Below are 27,945 nucleotides of genomic sequence, written 5' to 3'. Positions count from 1 at the left end.
ATAAAATCAAGCCGGGCGGTGGTGGCACACGCCTTTAATCCCAGCACTCGGGAGACAGAGGCAGGTGGATCTCTGTGAGTTCGAGGCCAGCCTGGTCTACAGAGCGAGATCCAGGACAGGCTCCAAAGCTGCACAGAGAAACCCTGTCTCGAAAAAACAAAAACAAAACCAAAAACAAACAAAAAGTATATAAAATCACACTCTGAGTCAAGGGATGGGGCTGTCCAAAAAAAGTGAGAACGGGGCAGGCAGTTCATCTTTTAGAAACCCAATACTTACAAAATACTTCTCCAATGAGAAAAAGGCACAGCAAAGTCAAAATACCATCGATTTTTTTATTATGTTTTTTCTATCCCAGTTTCAGTAAAAAGATTCAGAGAACTGATTGACACACATCATCAACTTTCACCCATGTACAGTGTATATACAGTGTTGCTACCGTTGAACGAGGTCGTACCTTTGTTCAAAGTGCGAATGAGGAGAGAAGGATCACTAAAAGGAGATGGTCTTCCATCTCAGACCGTGACCGGATGTGGGCCACCACGAGGACAGGAGACATCAACAGCCCGCAGGTTAAGAAGCCAGACAGTGGGTACCGAACAGCAGATTTCCAATGCGGGCATCACTGTGCGTTCCCAGTTCTCATTTGTCCACCTCACACTATATTAGCTGAAGCCTCTTCTGGTGCAGATAGAATGCCAACAGAGTCTGGCTCTTCTGGAGATTGTCGGCTAAGATAGAGTTCATTTTAATATACATGCTATAAAAGTATGCTAGAAACGTTCATCTTCAGAGCTTTGTTAAAATCAAGAACTTGTTTTTTATATGGCATGATGTACACCCAAACCTAAAAGTCTATTTGAGAAAAGCTTTTACAGAAACCCCAATAGTCCTAGTTTCCTCCTTTGTTTAGGAGAATATTGGTTTTTAATAGGTGTGAATATGTAATGCTCTCATAATTCTGTCCTGCCACACCTCACCAATCCTGTGGAAACATGGTGGGTTAGGAGACTCCACATCCCCCTCAAACAGCTCTTAGTTGTGGGCACGGCCATGTTTTCGGGGCGTGTTCCTATCACACGGTTTTCGCCGGTTCTTGGGTGCCTGCAACTCTTTGTGGTCAACCTCTGGAGAAGGGAGTGGGACTAACAAAAGCAGGGGATGCTGGACTTAACTCACATGTGGCCCAACTCAACAGTGGCATCCTCTGTGGTAGTGCTTTCATGAGGCAGGGCAGCCCCAGGTCACAAGTCACCTGGTAGAGACCAGACCCAACAATGACCACGTTCTCAGATTGGGGGTCACTGTCCGCTGTGCTCACCACACACCGGGTGTGAGTGTAGTACTCATGATGGCTGGAGGCTTATCCTCAGAACCCAGGCATGTCTACAGTAGGAAGGAAATGCTGATAACTGAAATTCATTTCGAATTTAAACAAAATATTTACTCTTTTCATTACCAAAATAGCCTTTACAGTGTCTCTATTTCCCCCTCTGAACACTGAAGACAGAACTGGATGGTTTCTGAGTGTGACCAACCACGTTTGATGTGCTGAGTACGGCTGAGGAGTACAAGCAGCAACAGGAGCCTATGTCCAGGGCTAAGAGGAGGCTTCCTCGAGTCGGCCACAATGTCCGGCCCACCTCAGGAAGGCACGGCATTCGTGTGCTTTTCTTCTCAACAGCTATTATTTCTGCCTGATTTTTACGCTTGGATTTGATGACATGATGGGAAGAGCAATCACCACCAGGGAGTCGGCAGGGCCTGGGTCTACCTTCCAGGTGAGGTATACAGAGAGCTGGAGGCAGGCTCTGGACCGCCAGGAGGTGCCTCACCACAGGCAGCCTGCCAGTGCTCCACCTCAGCCATGCCCCCGCCCCCCTTCGTGGGACTCAGTGAAATCAGTTTCCAGGGAACTAAGAAAAGCAGAAGCGACCACCAAGCCATGGGGTGACTCTTTCTGCACTGAGGACCCACTTCTGTGTCTCTTGGGAAGTTGGTTATGTTTTTAAAAAAGTTTCATCAGAAGTAGATTCAGATACCTGCTTTTAAACGAATCAGTAACGGCACAGGTTTCAGCCTCTAGCCTCGGAATCTTGAAACTACTTCAAATCAAGATGTTTTCACTCAGCAGACTATTACTTCTCAGACAGGCAGTCCGGCCGCAACGGAGCCCAGGAATGGAGTCCTGCCTGCTGTGTATGAGACGCTGGGTTCCATCCCCAGTACCATGAACAAACAAACCAAAAGGAAAAAGAAAACAGGAAAAAGTGGACAATCATTCTTTTTCTCTCTTTTTTAATCTAACTCAGGCCTTCAGAAATACTTGAGTCTATAAGGGGAGGAAGCCCTGGAGACCTGGCTCCCCTTGTGCCTGCAGCAAGCATCCGGCTACAGAGAGGCAGTTCCCAGTGCAAAGGTCAATGTTTGTGCAAAAGATCACACTGCCAGGCACAACCCTAAGAGGGCCTCAATTTATAGTGTTTGACTCTTTAAAACACAAGTGTCCTAAATTATGGAACCCAGCAAGTGAGGGCGGAGAAGTTAACATTGGAAAATACATCTGAGAAAGTATAGTAGCTTCAAGGGCGGACGACTGCTATGCACTCACCACTTAGATCACGTGTTTGTTAAATATTCACAGTAATTTCAGAGAAAGAAACATTCATACATGTAAAACCTGCATCTACCGAGTTTTTAGCCCCACGCCGGCTCAGTGCAAGACTTCAGAGCTCTTCGGCCAGCTCCTCCTTGGCAGTCCATCCTCTCGGGGCAGCTACACCTTCAAGGTGGGCTGCAGGATCCCTTTCTCAGTGAGATGAGTCTTCAGGGTTCTGTAGATGTTTAACTGCTGCTCTGGTTGAAGCACCAGCAGCTGCTGGAGGACCTTGCTGGGATTCGGACCCCTGAGGATGAAGCAGAGAAGACACAGTCACACTGTTTGCATGGGGAGCTGAGTGAGCATGTGCTCCCGAGAACCCGTTCTTAAGTGCTAAGCAACCATCTTTACAGAACTGAACCAGCTCTTCACAAGGTCCCAGGTGAGTGCCCAGCGCTCCTGTGGAGGGGAGCAAAGGGCCAGAATGACTGTGCCTTGAGGTGTGATGTGCAACGTAGAGTAGGCATGGGGGGCAGCAGGCACAGGACAGAGACCTAAGTTCTACAGACATTCTCTCAAGGACAACTTGAAAAAACCCGCAGGCCAGGAGACACGGGACAAACAGAAAGGAGCACACACAAAGAAATTTAAAATTCTTAGCCTCAAAGAGACTTCTAGACCATGGAAGTTGCTTCGTTGAGGAAATGCCCTCAGGGAACTACGACCACTCATGTGAGAGACAAAACACTAAAGTCCTGCTCCAAAGCCCCTACCCAGAATGCACCATGGTGTCAGTGCCTTCTTCCAAGTCCCAGGGAAATGCCAAGAAGCAAAGAGCAGGAAGACCCCCCTCTGCTCTTTGAACGGAGGCCCAAGGACAGCCCTGGCCTCTTGCTCTTCTGCCACAGCAGTCCATGCAGGAAGAAGGGACCCGGGGAACAGCTACATGACCTCTGGGCCATGACCCAGCCCACCACCCCTCTCTCCTTGGGCTCACTCTTCCAGGACCCCTGCCCCAGCCTTTCAGTGTGCAACTCAGCTGGGGTACAAAGAGCTCAGAGGAACTCCAGGCAGGGGTCCCTCCTTCACACCCTGGCTTCTGGTAATACCGCTGTAGTCACAGGAATACAACTGCCCACAGCCTGACCTGGAGAGCTCACATTGATACATTCTATATGCACTTTTGAAAAACAACGGTCTGTGAAGTGAGACAGACATGGTAGCGTACACCTGTAAGCTCAGTACTGCACATGCTGAGGCAGGAGAATTACCATGAGTTGGAAGCGAGGCTGTACTATATAGTGAGTTCCAGGTCAGTCTGGTCTACAGAGTAAAACATTGCTCAAAAAAACAAAAACAAAGCAAACCTCCCCAAACCTATCACCTTAAAATATCTGTGTATAATTATTGTCGTTAAATCTTCCTAATGCATTTGCAGAGCGGTGCATGTATGAACAATAGTGAGATTTAAATGGAAAATCCCATGAGCAAAATAGGTAGGATGGCTCAGAAGTCTGAGACACACGTTAAAAAAGGTAAGTAAATGATTTACAATAGAGATTTTTTTTTTTTTTTTTGGTTTTTTTTCGAGACAGGGTTTCTCTGTGTAGCTTTGCGCCTTTCCTAGAACTCACTTGGTAGCCCAGGCTGGCCTCGAACTCACAGAGATCCGCCTGACTCTGCCTCCCGAGTGCTGGGATTAAAGGCGTACAATAGAGATTTTAAAACAGAATTGTAAGAAATGGAAATTCCAGCGACAAAGAAATGTCTTCTATAGAATTATCACAATGGGGATGGACAGAGGCACAATTTACTCTGAAAAATCTTTGACTTCAACAACAGCTACACAAGAGCAAGCGCAGAGTAGCCACCCCATGGGTCACCTTCATATCTCAAGGCAAACTGGCAGAACCTGTGGCCATGTGCCCCTCACAGGCCAAGTCCACTCAAATTACAGCCCGGCTTGTCTTGTTATATTCCATGGCACAAGCTGGAGCAGCCGCCCACAGAGAAAGGAGCCATCCCAGCAAGTTCAGCTAAATGGAAAGTGATGTCAGCAGGCGTTTCCCGGGAGCTGGATCCAGGACACCGCTGCCTTCCAAATAGGCCAAGGATCTGCTTTCAGAAGGCAGGGACACAGCTCTGCATGACTTGGCCGCTGAGAGAGCACAAGATAAATTCCTTTCTAAACAAAGAGTGTGAATTAATGCCTTAAAAACCTGCCATCTTCGGAAAAATGAAACTTTTGTTGTTGTTTTTGTTTTTGTTTTTTTAGGGACTTAGTCATAAATTACTAATGCCAAACTCCATCTACAAGGAAACGCCATATAAAAAGACAGAGACCACTCACTGATGGAGTCACAAAGAAAGAAAACAAGCAGAAAAGAAAGACACTGTTGAAAATGACCACAAGGGGATGAAAAAGATAGAGAACCAGCGTGCTAGCCCTACCCCAACAGAAGCTGCTGGAGCGTCCTAACATGCATCGGCGCAGGCAGCGAGGCAAGCGGGAAAAGATGGCGGTACAGCAACCAAATGAGGAATTCCACAGAGAAACAATGCTGTGTCACTGCATTTCAATACCACCTCGAAAGGGATGATTTCCAACTTACACACTTCTACCAAAGCAGAGAAAGGAATGAGCTGCGACCATGGCAGGAGAGCCAGCCCACAGCGCTCTGTTAAGGTGGAGCAAGCGACCGCACTCGGCACTCAGCAGAACTACACCTGACACAGTATCACATCTAAAAACTGCAAGGTGGGCCCCTGCTTCTGTGCGGACGCAACATGTACCAGAAAAGATGATGTGCTGAGCCACGAAGCAAGGTTCAAAAATTAGGTTCTTTTAACCACATTGAGACTAGGGCAAATATCAATAACGAAAGAACAAAGTCTTGCTTTGTTTGGAAATTAATCAATATACTTCTAAATAACCTGAGTGTCAAAGGAGAAGGTGACACAGGAAACTGAAGAATACTTGCCACTGACTGACAAAAATGAACACACTAGAACACACAGGACAAGAATCAAGTGTGTCAAAGAGATAAGAAGGTGAAAAATCAACCACCTAGGCTTCATCTTAAAAAGCTAGAAAAAGAACAAATTAAACTTTAAAAATATAAAGAAATGAAAAAAATGAGTATAAGTCAATGAAGGAGAAAATAAATATACCACACAGAAAACTAATAACCTCTTGGTTCTTTGAAAACGTGAAGGAAGTTGGTAAATTTTAAGACTGTAACCTCCCTCCCCCAAAAGACTAATACAAAAATTCATACACTGGTATGCATACATAGTTTTAAGTGTACATTTAAGAATTTCTAAATGTAAGTTTCCCTCTCAATAACTCTGTGAAAACTTATTTTCCGTGGCCTTCTGGGCCCCCGTGGAGGCCATGGAGATCATCAAGTCACTATGTTACTTCTGTTGGCTTTCCTGTGCTGAACTGCCACTGGAGGGCAGATCTGAAAGTCTTATCTACTAACAAAACCAACCGTTTACTACACAGCTGGCTCCTCCGCCCCCACACAACCAGCGCCAACCTCCCTGCCAGCTCAGACCATCACTACTTCTCTGATCCCACAGCGAGCAACTCTGAGGATAGGGGTCCGCTTTGCTATGTTCTATGCTGGAGTCATACCTAGAGCACTCTGTGACATGTCACAGACACTCATGCAAGAACTGGGCTGAATGAACTGTCCTTCCTCTTCCTTAGCAGCATTCAGTGAAATACCACAGTACAGAAATAGTCTGCTTGTACTTTGAACCTAGCATGAGTCACATTAACTGGGTCTTTTTATTGAGTCTTTTAATTGAGTCTGCTAACAATCATGGTGTATACTACCTTTAAGTTGCTCAAATGTTTTAAAAACAAAGAAGATTGGACCTTACTACTTAGAGCTACAATTCCATTTAACTTGACATTATAAACTACCGTTGACAGAAGCAGTTAGTTTCAACTAATGGGAATTCAAAAGAATCATACAATGAAAAGTTTTGGTTTTGTTCTTAACCGAACAGTACCTTATGAAGCTTGTGATGTACACATGCACGAACGTGGCCATCAGATACTGACAATCAAACCTGTCCATTATCCCACCATGTCCAGGAATGGTGTTTGCAAAATCCTGCAGAAACAGACAATGTGCAAAAGTATCACTTGTACCAAATTCTGACCTGTGAATGTCTTTTCAGTTTTACAGACTTTACAAGGAAAACAACTTCACTATTAATTTTTTTCTAACAAATACAAATAAATTAGAAAATACCAACAGATTAAAACGATATTTTTCAACTCTCCACTCACTGTTTAATGATTTCTGAGTTGGCCCACAGCACTGAAACAACACTAAATATTAATTAAGTCTAGCACTTTTACTCATTAATGTAATTTTTCTAAATTAAAAAGTCTACCAACTACCCTTATCTAACTTTGTAACTGCCTGTGTCCCACATGGCCAGAAGCCGTGTGGGAGCTGCCTCAGTGGCTCTCAGATGCACAGCATTTCTACCTCATGTTTATCCAAACAGCTCTTGTTCTGGAACACACTCCAGTGATAAAGAGACATCAGTAAGCACTGAGGTAACCAGAACAGAGCAGCTGCTCACTGAGAACATGTTTGTCCATCAGCAGCCTGAGGTGAGGCTAGGTGGTGAGGTTTCTGCAGCTGCACTCCCTGCCTGGACCCTGGAGAGCACAAGTCACTCACACAAGTAACTCGTGGCTCTTCAGGCACACCAGGGCACCTAACACACAACAGCAACTGCACCTTCAGCTGTGAAAGAGGAAAAAACCTCTCTCTTCAATGAGGAACCTTAGAGACCATTGAAAATAAAAACAAAACAAAATGTCTTCTAAATACCTATGACTGATTTTTGCCAACCCATTTCCTCCCTTTCTGCTCACTGAGGCATGAGGGAGCCCCAGAGGCCTGATCTCACTGCAAGGCAGTCACCCCCCATGAAGCCTCAGGTGTCACTGGGACTAGACTGTTTCCCACCCTCCCCCCATGGGGAGGGAGCATCTTGAGGCCAGGGACCTTGTAGGCTTTGTGTATTATCTCTCCTCCTCGGCCTCCCTCCCCGCCCCCCCCCCCCCCCCAGCACCCTTTGCAGGGCAGAGGCTCCCTGAGTTCATTCACTTCCCTGACCATCCTAAGGTCTAAAGTGGTCGGGTTTCCAAACACTGTGCTCTCTGCCCGTCTCTAACACAGCCGCTCTGTCCTTGTTCCCCTTCGACTAACAACTCCTTCCTTGTCCTCACTTCAATCTCCTCCTCAGACTTCCCAGTAAGACTTACTCTCTTTTTAGATCTCAGCTCCAATTCCACCTCCTCAGAGCACCATTCCTGACTAACACATCTTCAATAGCCATGCTAGCCCTTAATGAGCCAGTTCTACCTTAACCTGGCAAGGGAGGAAGGCTGTGATGATACCGCTTTAGGACGACACTGCTCTACTAAAGTGTAGGGACAGCTTTCAGCGAACCAGCTCCCACGGGCTTCATGTGGCCAGTTGTGGACCACATCCCAATGACAAAATGGCTCCTAGGGAGGAGCACTAACAGTGTAGCAGAGAATGTAAAACACACCTTGATTTTGAAAGCTCTTTTGAATCCACTGGCGAAAAAGCCTCCAAATGGGCCAATCAGTGAGGCAAACGTTGAGAGAGCAATGCTATGTATCTGGAAGGGATACAAGCTCACTGTGTCCTACGGAGGAAGAAGTGGAGAGGACCAGCTGTGTTAATATGGCACTCATTCATGCCATGTGACCCGGGAACCACGGCAGACACAGGAGGTCAAAACAGGCCACATTTCTGTCAATGTCTCACGCCTTCAAGACCAGGAGAGAAAAATGCCATCATCAGCAGTCTCCATGCCCTGTCCATCACCCACAGCCTCACTGTCACACCTGGTAGAATTCCTGCTCATCCAGGGCTTAGGAAACAGCTGTGTGGGAGATTCACACTTTAGTTTGGGTTTGCTCTTTTGGCCATAATACTTTGTTCTTATAAGTATAGAATTTATTTTAATTTTATATTTTATAATGCTAGCTAATTTTAAATGATGAAATAGCAAAAAGTTGTCTTTGTCACCAAAACTAAGTTGAAAGCTATAGAAACACACAGAAATAAAATTCTTTTCCTTTTCTTTCTTTTTTTTTTTTTAAATTAATTTTCAAGACAGGGTTTCTCTGTGTAACCTTGGCTGTCCTAGAACTTGCTCTGTAGACCAAGCTGACCTCAAGTGCTGGGACTAAAGGGGTGAACCACTACTGCCCAGCTCAGAAATGATTTTCTTAAAAACTGTCAAGGGGTAGTGGAATGTACTCTGTAAGCTGACACAGGATTATCCTTGAGTTGAAGACCAGCCTGGGCTACATGGTAAGACCCTGACTCAAACAAAAGAAGACCTGTCAAAATGAACATGAACAAAATGATTGCAAAGGATTTAGTGAAATCATCTGAACAGAATTTTATATTCAAATTAGTTGAGTGTATAGCTCTTTTCCTCCTTAAGTAACTATGAACTAAAAGCAGCACTTGATGAATATGGTCCAAAAAGATGTCAGCCCACAAAGTTTTCGATCTGTTCTCAAAGAACAACATTGCTCCAAACTTTAGACTGGTACCAGCCGAAGGTTTATAGCATAGAACAGGAAGCATGGATAGTGAAAAAATGTTTGGAAACCAAACATTGAGCACTCAAAGAGATAAATTATTTGTAGGCTAACTTGTTTCTAGCAACTTGCGGCTGTGAGTCTGAAGCACACACACACATGTGCACAGTTACTGTATGTCCTTGCTTGCTTTCTGCTGCTGTGAGGGGAAGCAATTTGGCTTACAGGTTATACTCCATCACCCAGGCAAGCCAAGGCAGGAACCTTAGGACCCTGCTTGCTGGCTTTTGTCCACTGGCTTGCTCAGCTACTTTCCTCAGGCCCACCTGCAGAGGGACGGCACCTCCCACAGTGGGCTGGGCCCTCCTCCGTCAATCAGTAATTAAGAAAATGTCCCACAGACAAGTCCACAGGACAATCTGATGGAGGCAATCCTTCAGCTGAGGTTCTCTCTTCCTGTGTAAAAACTAATCAGCTCACTGTCTCCCACTTTGATGATGCAACAACAGACAGGAGGAGTCTACTGGAGAGCACGCCAAACGTTCTGGGGATGGCATCTCAGGTGCTTTAAATGGTGGCAACAGGGAGACTCATTTTAAGAAGATTTCTATATTAAAATGACCCCTAAAAATTAAGGGCTCTTTCAACTGATGAGTCTTAATTAAGTTTCATACTTAACTCAAATCATATCAGTAACCTGTATTTATTTATTTGTAAAAATCTTTACATTTATTTTTAAATTTTATTTATATTTTAAAATACTTTTTAAAAAACATAAAATAAATTATTATCAGTATTTAAGTCATTATACAAATAAATTCCTAGTGTACAAACATATGCTTGGAAATGTTAATACCCATTTGATGTTTAAGATGATGACAGACATACAACCCACTTCTACATCTTTTTAAAAAAACAGAGCCAGAACAGCCCTTTTGAACGAAGCTCAGTCGCCCGGTAGCTCTCAAGCACATTAGCTAGCCATCTGCTCTTACCCGTCTCAACACCGCCTTTAGGAACGGAGGGAGGGAGTAACTCTGAAGCTGGAAGAGTTCTGAGGGCTCACATTCTGTCACGAAAGAGTTGACATCGCTTCGGTATTCCACTGGGCACACAAAGTACTGGTATTTGGACAACACATAGGCAGCCTGAAGAACAAAGCAGAATGCATGAGATACTGCCCAAGGAAGCTGAGTGCCACAAAGGACAGAGCCAGATCCGAGTGTCTTTGCATTGGCTATGTAGTCACAAAGCTAGGTCAGGATGGTCCCAGGAGAAACCCTGATTGAAAGCAGTGAGCGCTCCATCCAACCTCAGAAGAGGCAGGGCTAACAGTCTTAAAGGAGCTGTACAGGAGATCCTACTTTTACACTTTATCTTATTACTATTCTAAGTATGAGTGTATGGTGTGTGTGCACCTGCCAGGGGACTGCTCTGTGGAGTCAGTTTTCTCCTTCTCCTTTTACGTGAACTCTGGGGATCAAACTCTGGTCCCCAGGCTTTACACAGACAGTGCCTTTACCCAAAGAGCCATCTCTCCAGCCCAAGACCTTACTTTTAAAGTCACTCTTAGCGGGGCCTAAGAAGGCACGGTAAGGGGGTGAATTATAAAGATGTGGGCTGTGCAGAAGGACTTACTACACATAACGAATTAATTTCATCAGCTGACACACAATCTCTAAACAAACAGTGCACAACAGTGCATGTGGAAGTTACCACTGTCCCTTACCAGCCCAGGATGCCTGACTCAACTGTTCATCATTGAAGGCTTTAAAACTAGCCATCTTCAGCCATGGAAAAGGAGATCAGATAAAACATCTTCTTGCACATTTGACTCTACTTCTCTTGCAGCTACTCACTCCACTGTTTTGCTCAAGAACAGCAGAAATTCAAACATGCTGCTAGGAACAGATTCCAACTGCTTCTGCATCCACATGAGCCAGTTTCTTATCTGGTTGTAGGTACATTTTAAGGGCTCTTTACTTCTTCCAATGACAGGGCTTTCCATATAGAATCTTTAAATAATAAACTCTTACAGTATTATTTAACTTGGTATTTCATTTTGATACATAAACCTTAAGTAGAACTGGATTCTCTGTATGTATCAATGATTACTAACATTCTACCTCAAAACTTGTTTTTCCCTCCAAATTCTACTAGAATTTTCTTTGAGAATGAATTCTGTTTTGAATTGAAGAGAGGGGTAGTTTCCCCATACAGGACAATGCCACATTTATTTACATATTTACTCTCCCAAAGCTTTGTGTTGTTATTATTACACTATGCCTGAGTGTGATATTGTATTATCAACTATAGTTCTCAGGGACTAGACTTAAATTTTTGAATTCCCTAACAGTAATCTTTTTGTATATTTTTCTTTTATTTAGTCATGTATAGTCCCTTTATTGATATCTTTTACTGATGGGGAATGTCTTTCTGTACGCTGTGAATATGTGTTGCTCTGATTGGTTGATAAATAAAGTTTTGGCCTATGGCAAGGTAGCTTAGGGTCAGGCAGGAAATTCAAAGAGAGAGACAAGAAGAAGGCTGGGAGAGATGCCAGTGAGCCGCCCAAGGAGCAACATGTAATGGGACGCAGGCAAAGCCATGGACCATGTGGCGACACATAGATTAATAGTTATGAGCTAATTTAAGATATAAGAGCTAGTTAGCAAAAGGTGTGAGCCACGGCCATGCAGTTATAATATAAGCCTCTGTGTGTTTACCTGGGGAGAGATTTGTTAAGTGGCAGGCCGAACACAGGAAATCGTCCCACTACATTTTACTATAGTAATTTTATTGTTATTTGCGGAGGGAGGTTGAGACAGGGTCCCGCTGTATGGCTCTGGCTGTCCTGGAACTCACTCTGTAGACCAGGCTGGCTTTGAACTCACAGAGGTCTGCCTGCCTCTGCCTCCCCAGATACCTTTAACTAGATACCTTTAGTTAAACCCCAGCTCTAGGGCTAGGGATGTGCTCAGTGGTAGAGTGTTTGCTCAGCATGCTCACGGTCCTGGGTTTAATCCCAAGCACCAAAACCAAATAAAACAACACTGCCCCAAACCCTCAACCGTGAGCTGATATTTTAACCAGGCTGGGCTCACGGCAGGAACTACTCATTGAGCCGGTGGTCACCATGTGTCAGGAGGCAGACCTGAACACCATCTGCACCCTGCTAGTACTCAGAGGACACCTGTCCCAGCATCTGTACCCTCCTAACAAGCAGAGCAGCTTTCAGAAAGGACCAAAACAAAGGGCATGTGGGCCTACAACGTGGAGGCACTCTGGAACCACCTGACAAAGTCCAGCAGTCTGGATCCCTCTGGGACACAGAGTTTAAGTTTCCACATGACCTGCTCTGTAGCCAGAGTGACAGGTACTGGTGTTCAAAGTTGGTTATGCTTAGTAGGTTGGGGTTTTTTGTTTGTTGGTTTGAAGCATTTCATACACAAGTACATCACTTCCAGGCCTCCTGCTCCCTTCTCCAACTCCTCCTGTGTCCCCCTGATCACTTCTCAAATTCATAGCCTCATCTTCTTCAATTATACTGTTTTACACACTCACCTACACACACACACACACACATAAATGCAACCTGCTCACATGTATACATGTTTAGGGCTGATCACTTGGGAGTGGATGACCTGTAAGGGTCTCGTCTCTCAAGAAGACTGATGCCCCCTCTTTTGGCAGCCATCAATGGCCTATCCCTCCTCATCTAGGGGAGGCCTTGTGAGATTTCTCCTGTGTGTGTTGTCACTGTGCAGGGCTTGTTTAGATGATCACTGCTAAGATTTCAGGGGTGCAGCTCCTGGCAAATATGAAAGACACTATCCTGCAGTGGACATCCTGGTTCTCTCCTTCTTCGGCGATGTTCCAAGAGTCTTAGGTGTAGAAGTGAAACTGTAGATGTATTGGTGGGGACGGGCAGCCTGTCTTATATCTACAGGTCAGTGTGGCTCTCACTTCTCATCAAACAAAGTTCATTTTGCAGCAGATGGAGACCACCACAGAGTCAACACTAATCAAAACGCAGAGAATGACTGACTATGGGTGCCTATGTAGTAAGTTTCAAGAAAAATATGACTAGCATTTTAGAAAAGGCTAAAACCTAACATGCATTTTCAGATTATAAATAAAAGTAAAATCCCAGTAAAACTCACAATGAATCCAAATATGACTGTGGAGAAGAAACCACCAATGAATCCTTCCCAGGTCTTCTTAGGAGATAGCTAAAGAGGATAAGATGGAGGGTTGGTAAATGTACAAAACCAGAGAGTGGAAGAGCCCCATTGAGTTCCCCCAATACCCTGTACATCTCTTTCCTTTCCTCTTACTAGAATGGGCTGAAACTCCAGTTGTCCACGGCATGGTCACGACTGACCTGAGCAAGTGTCTTGAGCAGCACCTAATGCAGGGCATCCCCTCACACTTGTGTGATAGACTGTCAATATCTATTCACCTCCGCTCAGCAGCCTCAAGTTCTTTCCCTTTTTTCCTTTCAAAGGGCTATAAACTCAATATTGAAATAATTTTCTCACGACTTGCAGGCTTCTCTTGGAATAAGATTATTAGTCATCCTACACAGACATCTCCAGTGCTGACCTGCTACTGACCGGAGAAAAGAAGGAACACAACAAGGCACGGACAGACAGACAGACACTCAACACTCCAGGCTGTCTCCTCTTTGTCAGGGAGACTAGGGAGATAGGGCCCCACTATGGAGCCTATTCTGGTCTAGAATTCACAACCCTCCTGCCTCAGCCTCTTCTTGTAATCAAGTCTGAGATTACAAATTTGTACTAGCCTGTTCAGCTCAGTCCCAATTTACAAGACATATGAGATTTCCTTCTGAAATGAAATATTCAACAGCCTTAAATTATGCACCCACCCCCATAATCTATGTCTACCTTTAGACAGAAAGGAACATATTGTGCTTCTGAGAATAGACGCTGGGTATGTTTCACAGTCTGGCTATTATTTCCCAGTCAATGAGACATTCAGGGGGAAAAATATGGAAGTAAGTCTGGAACTTGGTAGTATAAGGGATAGGAGAGAAAACTCTGGAGCTGTGGTCCTAACTGCACCAAAGCTGTCATGGAAGGTAAGCATTAGAATGTATATGATGAGTGGGCTGGTAGGGACAGCACTAACTCTCAGGGGGAAAGAATGGGTCACAGCCCCAGCTACCTGAGATCCTTGTAGACTTCTTATCTTGAGGTTGAGAAACCTCTAAGTTAAACTAGTTGGCAGCAATGGTTTCTTAACAAATCCGGTGACATTTTTACCACAAAGAAGGAACCACTGCACCTTTTCCTGGGATAATCCCATGTCTGTATTAGTGCCATTAAGTGGACTCAAATTCAAAGTGTCTGCTGATTACTTAAGAGAGCTTCAAGCTGACTCATACCAGATCACAAGTTAATTGCCCAACCTCCTGGGCGTATCATACAAATAATCTTTGGTGAAATCACTTGAAAGGTATTCAAAACCAGTCCCTAGGATTCCTGCATGGGTCTTAGTCTCTCAAGGCACGTTGGTTTAGAGTTCAGCCCATGCAAGCATCGTGAATACACTGTCTTGTTCTCTGCTGCAGCAGCTTCAGAGACATTTCAGAGATCCACATTTGCACACCAGTAGCCCTGCAGCTGGGCCTGGTGCTGTGTGACCACCCACAAGAGGAGAGTTGACGGCGGTACCCTGAGGGGCAGGCTACCCACACACTCCCCAGGAGCACTACACTTCCTTACACCACTCTCAACAGCACAAGGCTAATCCATACTCCACCAGTTCCTCCATATAATTGCTTTCATCCCAGCCAAGGAACATATTTATGAGACTCCTTCCTATTAAACATTCTGCTCAGTGTGGAAACTGACTCCTACATCAAGTCCCAACATAAAAAGCTCTTAAAAAAAAAATGAAACCAGTCCTAAGAAAAGGGAAAAAGGAAAAGGTTGGATTTTTTCATGAAGAAATGGATTCTTTCTTACCCAAAATGAAATCTGAATAATTTAATACACAGAAGCAAATCTAAGGCAAACATGGGGGCTGTTCACACACGCTTTCCTCCCTTGTCTCAATCTCCTTCCGCTGGCTGCAGACCCCCAGTCTCTTATTTATAATGAACTTGGGAGTCTTTGGATGACGGTACACAGAGACCGTGCACCTTGCTCTTTTAGGAAGTTTGGGGAAGGACGGGATAGCGAGCCATGGGAATGCTGGGAACGGGTTAAAGAACTGAGCAACTGTCGGGGAGGAGAAACCAGCAGAAAGACGAGTTCTCACAATTGAAAGAAAATGGAGTCCGACCCCATGGAGGACCAACTGAACACCTGACAGAAAACTGAGAGCGACCTCCTAAGACAGTAGCTGACTGCCCTGCACTGTGGCAAGCTGCTGCATGTGGGAACATCAAGGTGCCCGAGAAACCAAAAGTGTGCAAGAGCAGCAAACGCTTGAAATGTTCTGTGGCCTGGCTTGAAGCCTATGGGAAGGGCTTCCTTCTAACATTTCCCATTACCTTAATTAAAGGAGTTCTTCCAAAAAAAAATCCGAAGAGGTAAGCAGTGATGTCATTGCAGATGACACTTGATATTGGAACAAGGAACCTTTAAAACATTAGCAGAGAAAAGTCTGTGTGATTAAACAATTTACAGCTCAGAATGAACCCACATGACAACCCTTTAGATCCCACAGTGAACAGCACAGAGCACAGCCCAGGAGAAGCAGAGAGTATCACACAAGCTCGCTCAGTTAGCCAGGAGATGTAACAAAACTACCACTAAACTAAGACACTTAGAGAACCTTGCTAAGGAAACTATGAAATAACCAATTGCTATAGTTACAAACATTTAAAATGTAATTTTATAAGGAACAACTTTCAAGAAATCATCATTTCTTTTAAGAAGAGCAGCCTTGTGAAATGCAAAACAAGTCACTTGTGCAGCCAGAGACTAAAGTGACAAGCTTATACATGAAGCTCTTAATGCAAATTCTTTCAGGAAAATTATTAATTTCAGTTCTATCTTAGCCCATGACTGTGTCAAACTCTGATAACTTTGCAGAACCTATTTATATAAGCAACACTTCTCCCTCAATGTAAAGGTTTTATATGGCATCCCTCCCTAAACTAGATTGTTTACACAAACACACGCACAGTTTGGTAAGCTGTCAGGAGGGTAAAACTTATGCTGGCAAAACTCCAGCAAAACTCCAGTTAGCTGTAGAAGATTCCACTTGCTGACTTCATAACAGATGTGAAGGGAGAAGCCTCATTTTCATCATCTATACGCATGGATAGAGAACTTCATTAAGTCTTTCTCCATTCCAGATCCTCTCTAGTTATTAATCTGGATAACTTTTAATCAATAAAAATGCTGTCTGCAGTGCTGTGGAGCACACAGCTCTGCACATACACAGTCTAGAAGCTTGCTCGTTCCCAGACGGGAAGCAGGACCCACCCAACTGTCACCCAGGGAAAAGGCATTTATCCAACCCACTTATTGAAAGCCACATACTTTCAAACTCCATGTAAATAACATCTAACCTTTGTTTCTTAAAAAGTAATGCTGGGGCTTATTAGCATCTAAAAATGGAAGTGGGTCTTGAGGAAGACTTTTTGCATTTTATTTGAAACTAAAAGAAAGGTTTCCAGTCATTAATAAAGGATTTTGTGCTCAGTTGTCAAACAGTAAGTAAAACTCGGTAATTTTAATGGGATAAGCAAGTGGTTCTCGTGTTGTAGCGGAAATGCAAAGCTCCTGCCGGTGCTGGGGGTTTAAAGGGCAAGACAGAACAACAGAACGCAGCGTAACAACATAATCCCTTACCATATCATGCCTTCAAACAGATTTTGGATGACAAGATGTGACTGAGTAACGGTTATCAGTAAAGTGACATGGGTCCATGCGAACTGTTAATAGCCCAACAACACAAAAATTAGCAAACACAGCTAATTAGACAGCCAATTAGCAAGAGCAATTTTGAAACACAAATTTTCTGCCATGACTTCTGATCAAAACTTGTAAGATAAGGTCATACAAACAAAACAAGTGCAGTTAGTAAATTACACTGTCTACTAAAAGCCTGAAATAACGAAAATGTTTAGCAAAGTGATTGTCATTTACACATCAAGGGAATGCTAATACCAGTGAGACATGCTATTACGTTTTTAGAAACACGGAGAAATAAAGCACAATCCTGGATGACTCCATTTAAATTGGTGAGGAGCTGACAGTGTTGCTGTGGTGTGTGGGGAACAGTGGTAGTCTCTGAAGGCTTCACAGCTCGCATGCGGAAGCTCCTTTCTTTCCTCAGTTTCCTGACAACCTTCTCCTGGAAAGAGTTATTCTAACTCTGAGTGCTTAACACTCTCAGGATTCAACTGCCTTTTCATGCTGAAAGTTGATCTTTCTGGGTCTGTTCAATGACATTATGCAATTTCAGAATTTCCAAGTCCTGTGCTGTTTACCTCATCATCATCCCTACACCATCCCTCCCCTCCCCTCAGCCTGAGAGATGGCTGTTTTAGTGACTTTCAGCACAATTACTGTGGGCAGAATGTGAGCCAAAAGCAGCCATTCTATGTACTCATCTGATAGACTTGATTGGCAATTATGAAGTGACTTTTCAAATAACTTAGATTTTTATTTACTCTTAAACACTATTTCTCATTTCAGCACGGTATTTTATGTCGGTTGTTTTCTTCTATTCTACTGGTACACATTTAAAGGAACCAAGTACTTTGTACTAGTTGCTTTAAAATACATTTTTTTCAATAGGCAACTGGCCCTATTATATTACAGACCTGGTGCTCTACATGCAGTAAGTCCTACATCCACATTCAGGAGCCAAACATACATGGATCAAAATGCACAGACTTATTTTTTCTTGCCATTGTTCCCTAAGCAATAACTATTTACATAGGATTTGATTATGTTAAGTCTTGTAATTAACTACAATGATTTGAAGAGCAGAGGAGGACACAAGTGGGCCACAGGGAAACAGAAGGTCCTCGAGCGTACATAGAGTTTGTTATTCACAAAGATTCTAGAGCCAAGTTCCTGATGGGAGATTAGACGATTTCCAATCTGTCTTGATGATTTTAGATTTCATTAAGATTTTACTCTAGGATCACCTGAAATTAGAAATGTAGGAAATACTACAAATTTCTTAGCAATAATAATTGGTAGAATGTTTTCTTAAAGAAAAGCCCAAGTGGGAAGTATGATCCGATCTGAACTAAGCCTTGCTGACCCAGAGTTTGTAACCTCTCAGTACTGCACTGTCCGTTAGACTCATCACTCGCTCGGCTTTAGGAAGATGAGAAGTTCACTGTGTAAAGTAATGGATCTCAGGAAACACAGACTACTACTCTCCACTCAACAAGATATCTTAGTGCAATGGTGACCTATGACTGACCATAACGACCACGAAAACACACGCTCTGCACTAGGCTGATGCCAACAGATGGTGTCCAAGGTCAACTCCAACAAAACCACACGGCACATACTTGCCAGGCTTCAGCAACTATCCCAGAGATGAATTCCCACAATTAAGGGGTTCAAACAGATCACATTTTTTTTCTTTGAAAATACTTAAAAATGTTTCAGGATCACTTTAGGGACTGCTGTATGTCTTAAATCTCAAAACCTTTTCAACTTCAATATTTTGTAATCTAATGAACCAAAAAAAAAAAAATTGAAAAATTCTCCGGGCTCAGGCAAGACATTAACTAGCTAATCTGACTGCTATCTCTTCGGGTACAGGAAAAAGGATGAGCGCAGCTCTGGAAAGCTGTGATACACACCATGTAAAACTGCAGGCGGTAGTGTTTCTTCACCAAGCTCAGCACAAACATGCAGAAACCTGTGGAAAACAAAAGACACGCTGTGTGATTCTATATGGAGTGTAAGATTCCCTGAACACCACTCCCCCCAAAAAAAAACAGTTTCCTGCATCACATCCAAGCACATTTTAGCCGTCACTCAACACTACCTCTCGTACTTTACAGTAAGCATTTTAAGTAGTTTTCTGAAGGAACGATTTTGAAATCTCTGAAGTGCCAGGTATATTCCATGGGAAAAAATTCAATCACTATCTCCTACATTAATTAAATGAATTAGTCCCTTGCTAATATGGAAGCTGGAAAACGTCTTAAATTATCAATTTATCAAGAGCAAGCTGGTAGGTCAGTGGTACACTGTTTGCCTAGTATGTTTGGGGGCCCTACATTGGATCTTCAGCACAGCAAATCCCACCACATAAAATGTCAATTGACTTGGGAGTATGTACAGAATGTGTTCAATGCCTATACAGCAAAACATGAATGACTATTATGTCAGTGCATGTCTATTAAACACGTTATGTTCCTAACTCCCATCTAAGCTTTTCCATGTATTCATTCGATCCTTCCAATATCTTGAGTAGCTAGCCTTCATCATCTCCACTTCACAAATGAAGAAAAAGGGTTTGTTTCTTCACTGAGGATCACAGAATTAAAAGAAATGTTTAGATGCCCCTGGCCCTCAAGGCCCACAGTTCCACAGAAACTCAAGGGGCAGGAATAACTTGAAGTACATAAAGTAACTTGAATTTCTCAGACCAGTCATATGAATGCGGCAAAATATAATGCTCTTAAGTAATTTCTTATTCCCAGTGTTTGAGCTGCATCATACATTAATTATGAAGAAGATGTGCTGCAGCTGCCCGTTCAGTAAACCTCCCTAATCATGTGCTAACACAACGAGGCGCTTTCTCAGAACACCAGTAAACTTATAAAGACATGTTTCTAGCAGAGGTGGATACTGAAAATGCAGAAACCAAGTCTAATTTAGATAAGCCGCCACACTCTGCTGTGAGTTTAGAGAGAATCTAACGCAGACACTGAATCTGTGTGTCAACTGACCTACACTACATGAGATAAACACTGGATTTTGCATCTCTGGACTCAGTTTACCAGGCAGTACAACCAAGGATGCATCTCTTCTCAAGGCAGAGACCCAAAGAGCAGCTGCCTCTGTGTATTTGACAACTGACTTTTAAATATCCAATGTGAAGGATTATGGCAAAATAAAGGCAGTGGGAAACTGACCACAGTTCCTACCTCCCGTTTGTCAGTACAGAGTAATCGGGCTTCCTGGACTGCAGGACCGTGGGAAACACTCAAGAGCTCTAACATTGGGAGGGAGGCAGACAGGGAGTGAGCGCTAGAAGAAAAGAACTAAGAACACGGAGTCCGTCTGTGCTGCGGCAGCTGCCAAGCGTGGAAAAGTCTCGCTTTACAGTTACTGCCTTTAAGCTTTCCTTCTGGGATGACCAGATTCTGCTTTATTTCTTTATTGAGAATCTCATATGTGAATGCTGTAGTTATCACTTTCCCTCTCTCTAACTTCTCTTACGACCCCCAACTCCTCAGATTCGTGGATGTCCACATGTAGACGACTGAAATGGGAGTCTTTCTATCACATTGTACAAAATCAACTCCAAATGCATCAAAGACCTAAATGTGGAACCCGAAATGCTGAAACCACCCTGAGGAAACACAGCCAGTACCCCACAGGGTATCGGTGAAGCAGAGCGCTCTCTGAAAGGGGTTCCATTTGCCTAGGTGCTAAGGCCAAGAATGGACAAATGGGATCTCACAAAACTAAAAATTCCATATAGCAAAGAAAAGAATCAGTCAAGTCCAGAGAAAGCCACAGAGCAGACAATCTGTGACAACTACTTACCCAATAAAGGATTAAAACCCAGAATATACAAAAACTCACAAAACAGTCAAGAAAATAAATGACCCAATTAAAAATCGAGCCAGGGATCTGAACAGAGAGTTCTCAAAAGAAATAAAAATGACTAAGAAATATCTCAAAATGTGTTCAAGATCCTTAGCAATGAGGAAAATGCAAATCAAAACATTTTGAGATTTCATCTTACCCCAGTAGAATGGCTAAGATCAAGAAAACAGAGCCATGTGGTGGTGGCGCACACCTTTAATCCCAGCACTTGGGAGGCAGAGGCAGGTGGATCTCTGTGAGTTCAAGGCCAGCCTAGTCTACAGAGTTCCAGGACAGCCAGGGCTGTTACATGGAAAAACCTTGTCTTGAAAAACAAAAGAAAAAAAAAAAGAAAGAAAGAAAGAAAGAAAGAAAGAAAGAAAGAAAGAAAGAAAGAAAGAAAGAAAGAAAGAAAAGAGCTAGCAAGAGATGCTAGTGAGGATACAGGAAAGGAGAGCCACACTTCCTTGTTGGTAGAACTACAAGCTGGTGCAGCCACTGTGGAAATCAATGTGGACAATTCTCAAAAAGCTAAAATCAGATCTACCACATGACCCGGCTAGCCACTCCTTGGCATTTACCCGCCCAGGAGGACAGAGGCTACACAGTCTCTTATCTACAGATCCTAGCTCCAGTCTTCAGATGTAAGTATATTATCTGCAGTAACCACGGAAACCAGGGAGTAAAGGGGAGGGAGCTCTAGAGAGGACTAGATGGACACAGGTGCCATGGAGGGGAAATGGGGGAAACGGGCTGGGGGGAGGACTCGCCTGGGGAGGGAGAAGGGAAGGAAACAGAGGGAGGGAGGTAAACAACACTAAGGACCTGTGACAAAGCCAAAGGAAACGGAGAGTGTGTGGTGTGTGTATGTGTGTGTGTGTGTGGGGGGGTGTGGAGTGTATATGTGGGGTGTGGGGGGGACATGTATGCGTGTGTAGTGTTGTGTGTATGTGTGTGGTGAGTGTGTGTGTATGTGTGTAGGGTGTGTGTAAGCGGAGTATGTGGTGTGTGTGGAGTGTGTGTGTGTTGTGTGTGTGTATGTGTGTGGGGTGTGTGTGTGTGTGTGTGTGTGGAGTGTGTGGCAAGTGTGTGTGTGGGGGGGTGTATATGTGGGCGTGAGCGGTGTGTATGTGTGTAGGGTGTGTGTGTGGCATGTGTAAGTGTACGTGTGAGGGGTGTGTGGGGGGGGTGCAGTTTAAATGAATTCATGACTCTTTGGTAACAATGCTCCACCCAAAGGCCATAAACTATGGTGGCTATTTTTAATTGGTGATTTGACACAATCTACAATCACTTGAGAAGAGGATCTAGAAACTCTAGCTCAGGTGGCCTGTGGGCGACTCTTTTATGTTAATTGGCTCCTGGACTGTGTATGTGTAGAGAGGACATTGAGCACAGACAGGCAGGCATTTTCTCTCTGCCCCTGCTGTGGGGGTGACTAGCTGCTTCAAGTTCCTGTCTTGACTTCCCCGAAATAGTGGACTGACCAAGAACTGAGAGCTAAAACAAACTCTTCCCCCTCCCCAAGTTGCTTTTTGTCAGGGAATTTCATCACACAACAGAAACAAAGCTGAAACTCCTCCCAGAGCAGGTGGATCTATCTTGCAGTGCGGTCGGAATGGGACCTCTGTGCGCTGCGCACCGCTGACTGTGCTTGAAGCTGCATGTCCACCGGCCTGGATTCAACGGCTAATGGGGACCAGACAGAGCTGAGAACTGCCAGAACTCCCCTCTCTGCACATCCCTCGGTCCCTGGCACAGCATCAGGAACTTCTTGATATCATTAGCTGAGATGCATCAAACAAAATGATCAGCAGAATCATTCAGCATTCTCCTAACAGACATTTCACCCAAACAATCCTGACCATCCATTTTGACTGATCCAGTCTCACCCACAGGATACAGATACTCAAGAACTAAACACATCAAGACCACACACCTCTCTGACTTCAGGGGAGGAGGTGTAAAGTGTGATGGTTTGGTAAGTATGGCCTCCATAGGTTTGAATGTTTAGTCGCCAGGGAGTGGAACTGTTTGAAAGGATTAGAAGGATTAGGAGGTGTGGCCTTGTTGGAGGAAGTGTGTCACAGAGGATGGGCTCTGATGATTCAAAAACCCCCTTTCCTTCCACCTCACTCCTCAGCCTGTGGACCAGGATGTAGTTCTCAGTGACTGCTCCAGCACCTGCATGCCACCATGTTCCTGCCAGCATGACAATGCACTAAGCCTCTGAAATGGTAAGCAAGCCCCCAATTAAATGTTTTCTTCTATAAGTGTTGCCTGGGTGGTGGTGTCTCTTCACAGCAATAGAACAACAACTAAGACATCAAGTTTATCTAAAGCTAAATATTTTTAAAGAAAAGCATTCTTTTTAAAAATAAATGTAAGAATCATTATCATTCGCAACTACATGGCTATGCTGTGGGATGGTCTGTATGTCAAGTGTGTTGCTGATTGGTCAGTAAATAAATCACTGATTGGCCATTGGCTAGGCAGGAAGTATAGGCGGGACAAGGAAAAGAATTCTGGGAAGTGGAAGGCTGAGGGAGAGACATCCATCCGCCATCAGGACAAGGAAGATGTAAGGTACCAGTAAGCCATGAGCCATGTGGCAAAGTAAAGATTAATAGAAATGGGCTAAATATAAGAGTAAGAGCTAGACAATAACAGGCCTGAGCTAATGGCCAAGCAGTTTAAATAATGTAAGAGTCTGTATGTTTATTTTATAAATGGGCTCTGGGACTGGTGGGACTTGGTGGCGGGAGCTGGAGAGAAATTCTCCAGCAACATGGCTATGTGAATATTTTATGATTAAAACATAAAAGTGTGTTATATCTTAATAACTCTAAGGATAATTTATACATTTGGATCCAGTCATACCTTTTTCTTAACTAAAAAAGTATTTATACAGCTATGTTATCAATAAAAATCATAGGCTTTATTACATCACCACCAATAACAGCACTCACTAGAAAGGCTGCTATGCTGGGCAGTTTTTGTCCACTTGACACAAACTGGAGTCACCTAGACGGAGGGGCACTCAGCTGAGGAATTGCCTCCATCAGTTTGGCCTGTGGACATGTCTGTGGGATGTTTTCTTGATTAATGATTGACAAGGGAGGGCCCAACCCCCAACCCACCGTAGGCAGTGACACCCCTGGGCAAGTGGACTTGAAGTGTATAAAAAAGTAGCTGAGCAAGCAATGAAGCAAGCCAGCAAGCCACGCCCCTCCGTGGCCTCGCTTCATCCCTTGCCTCCAGGCTCCAGCTCTGGGTTCCCTCAAAGATGGACCCCGCTCATGAAATACAAACCAAAGAAACTCTTGCTTCCCCAGGTTGCTTTTGCTCAGTGTTTTAACACAGCAACAGAAAACAAACTGGAGCAGGTCCCTAACACACTCAGCCGTGAGGTAACAGCTCTCAGTGCAGTTGTGTGGAGCTGTGCTGGCTGAGCTGAGGTGCTGATGCAGATATGAGCATCCTGCTTCCCATCCCAAGCACTCCCCAGGTGGCAGCAAGAGCCAGTTTCCAACAGACAAAGAGAAGTGTCTACAGCAAAGAACAAAAGCAAATGAGATGGTCAGCGGGTTGTGAAAAGTGAAGGAAAAACTGAGATACTGAAAAAGCCCAAAGGACACAACACAGCAGATTTCGAAAATGAGTTAACAATTTAACAACTTATCAAGCATTTATGAAATTCCAGATACAAGATACAAAAAGAAATGAGAAAGGATGTGAGCATTACAGAGATCACTGTCCAGTTAAAGAGATGGAAAACAGAAAACTAAAACTTTAATATTAGTGAGTAAGGAACTCAGTAAACATGTGGTGTCGTCAATTCTGCAACAGCCACGAGAAGAGGCCAGGTGTGACCAAGGTGCTAACGGAGTCACTTCTCACTCCTCACTCTTTACTTGGCTGCACTACTTGCCAAAATGTGAACTTCTAGCATCATCTTAAATAAGTTCACAGGCATACTGCATTGTGTGGTTAGTCATACCCAGACCATAGCTGTTCATACACACTGCACTGTGTGGTTTAGTCATACCCAGACCATAGCTGTTCATACACACTGCATTGTGTGGTTTAGTCATACCCAGACCATAGCTGTTCACACACACTGCATTGTGTGGTTTAATCACACCCAGACCACAGCTGGGCTGTTCACACACACTGCATTGTGTGGTTTAGTCACACCCAGACCACAGCTGGGCTGTTCACACACACTGCATTGTGTGGTTTAATCACACCCAGACCACAGCTGGGCTGTTCACACACACTGCATTGTGTGGTTTAGTCACACCCAGACCACAGCTGGGCTGTTCACACACACTGCATTGTGTGGTTTAGTCACACCCAGACCACAGCTGGGCTGTTCACACACACTGCATTGTGTGGTTTAGTCACACCCAGACCACAGCTGGGCTGTTCACACACACTGCATTGTGTGGTTTAGTCACACCCAGACCACAGCTGGGCTGTTCACACACACTGCATTGTGTGGTTTAGTCACACCCTAGGCTACAGCTGGGCTGTTCACACAGAGGTTAAATGAATTGGAAATTCAAAACCTGATTCACAAAGAGTCACATTAACTGAATTTTAAAGGCAGAGCTGCCAAAGGACACTGATCAGACAGCTTAAGTATTTTAAAGGAAGCAAAACAAGTTCATACAAATGTAAGCAGAAAGGTCATTTGCTAAAACAACACCCATGTGACTGCACTTGCTATGTTTTGGGGTCAACCACTCCGAACACATCAACCCACCATTACACAAGTCACCAAGCCGGCCGGGGAGACGCTCTTTTTTACGCAAATCTAGTCTCTGGAGAAACCTGTATGATTTTCAGTCTTGCTGACTTTTCTCTTATTAGTCAAATTCATTTTGTGACAAGATTTTCTAAGTCAGATACTACTCAGTGAGTTACCTTATATGACAGGAAGCAAGTCATTGAACTTCATGGCCTCTGATGAGGGGGACAGACCCAGAGATATCTACATCTTATTTCAATAAACTTTAATGTCCATGTAAGAGCTTAGGTTGTCTTTACTTTTAACATCAGCTAAGACATACACTTTCCAAAGCCCTTTGGTCACTGCAATAAAACTAGCATTTCACAGCGCCCTTTCACACTATCATGTGAGCAATACAGATAAGTGAACACAGCATGCTTCCTATTTCCTTATACCATTTCAAAGTCCAGCTCCATCAGTTAGACCCATAATACTGCCTAACAGTTTAAAGACTCACATCAAGACGGCAAGCAAGTCAGAGAGACCAAGGCAACAGCACTCAAAAGCACGGTGTGTGAATCCACACATCCTCAGCCTTCTAACAGTTCAGCAAACACAAAGGTATTGGGAAACTTACTGCCAGCCTCAGCAGAGAGCTCTGGGAATTGAATAAATGAGAACCACACAGTTGGACCTAATAGCTCCCAGCTCACTCGAAGGTGCTGTGTGTGTGCGTTTTGTAGAACTGTAACAATGTCTATCTCCTAGGATGATGTGAGAGCTTTCCAGAAAGCTACATTGGTGGAAATTGCACAAAATGCAAAAGGGAAATGTTAATTCTTTTTTGTTGTTGTTTTGTTTTGTTTTGTTTTTTGAGACAGGGTTTCTCTGTGTACTTTTGGTGCCTGTCCTGGATCTCGCTCTGTAGACCAGCGCTGGCCTCGAACTCAGAGATCTGCGTCCCTCTGCCTCCCAAGGGCTGGGATTAAAGGCGTGTGCCACCACTGCCCAACTAATTCTTACAACTACATGTGGATACATAAATATCTCAACTAAAAAAGTACATTTTAAGCCAATAACCAGGGACGCAGAGCAATTTTTCATAGATTGTCATAAAATAGTGGCTGAGTTCAAAGGACCAGCTGACTGTCCACTGTGGAAGTTTATATCCCTTGGTGCTGAGTATAAATCTGCAGGGCTCAGGTTCTGCCTCCTTGCTGCTCTCCTTGCTCACTGCTCCCAACCCATTTCTCACTTGGTCACAGATTTGCTTTTATCTTCTCTTGGTGTGGAAACCCCATGTGGCTTCCTTCCCTGGGACAAGTCCAACCCCCTCCTGTGACACTAACAGCTTCTCAGGACTCAAGTGTCCAGGCTTGGACACGCCATCATCTCAGCTCTGATCCTGGTCAGCTAGCTGCTCCCTAGCTGCTCCCAGAATGAATGCCAGAGACCCACCTATCCTCACTTTTCATGGCACCAGACACCTCTTTTCAAGGTTTCCGTGGTGGTCCAGCCCTTCTCAGAGCAAGGCCTCTTCTTCCTGCTCCTGTTAATCCTGTTCAGTCATGTGGACTGAGAGTCACAGGCTTGACACATAGGATGAGGTCATCCACTATGTCCCCTCATGCCGTCAGTACTTAGGCCCTAGCATTAGGAAGCACGGGAATGTTTGTTTAAAAAATAAATGGTAACTTTCAAATGAGCTTCTGTGATCACTGAGCCTATTACCTTATGGTAAAATACGTCTATGGCAGAAATCAGTACAGCACTGGGAAAAAGAACAGTTACTTTATGAGATTCTAAATCTTTAATGTATATAACAGTCACTGAAAGGGAGTTAGTTGGGAGATGATATGTAGAATGTGTAACAGAAACAACAAGAAAATCAATCCACTGTCTGTCTCTGCCCAACAGAGGCTATTCTCAAGCATGAGCTACAGCCACCAACAATGAGGGGAGGGGGAGGAAATGGCTGCCTCATGTACTGGACATTACACCCATCCGGACTGCAAGCTGTAATCGATACAACTATTGATCAGGAGACGCTGGGGTTGATTTAGATATGTTACTATACAACCACCCGAAGCTACATTAACTGGAAATGATGGGTCATAGAACAATCGGCTCTCATCTGTCTAAGACAATAGGTGAGGGAAGACAGGAGTGTACAAGCTTGAATGCTCTGGAAATATCTAGAATTTCTAGAATAACTTCA

General features: G+C 44.0%; 1 protein-coding gene across 1 annotated transcript in view; it reads right to left on the bottom strand.

Moving 5' to 3' along the window:
• Positions 1-321: 321 nt before the first annotated feature.
• The window catches only part of Cds1 (CDP-diacylglycerol synthase 1), a 66,891-nt gene continuing 39,267 nt past the window's right edge, over positions 322-27,945 (bottom strand). The window contains exons 6-13 of the mRNA XM_059274814.1: positions 19,030-19,088; positions 17,051-17,133; positions 15,742-15,829; positions 13,382-13,450; positions 10,214-10,366; positions 8,189-8,308; positions 6,623-6,726; positions 322-2,906 (exon numbers count right to left, since the gene is read on the bottom strand). Of these exons, the coding sequence (XP_059130797.1) occupies positions 2,777-2,906; positions 6,623-6,726; positions 8,189-8,308; positions 10,214-10,366; positions 13,382-13,450; positions 15,742-15,829; positions 17,051-17,133; positions 19,030-19,088 (806 nt within the window). The 3' untranslated portion in view covers positions 322-2,776. The remainder of the gene's footprint in view (positions 2,907-6,622; positions 6,727-8,188; positions 8,309-10,213; positions 10,367-13,381; positions 13,451-15,741; positions 15,830-17,050; positions 17,134-19,029; positions 19,089-27,945) is intronic.

Source organism: Peromyscus eremicus, chromosome 10 (genome assembly GCF_949786415.1).
Source record: "Peromyscus eremicus chromosome 10, PerEre_H2_v1, whole genome shotgun sequence".
Lineage (NCBI taxonomy): Eukaryota > Metazoa > Chordata > Mammalia > Rodentia > Cricetidae > Peromyscus > Peromyscus eremicus.
The sequence above is the reverse complement of the archived record's forward strand: the minus strand, read 5'-3'. Positions and strand labels throughout refer to the sequence as shown.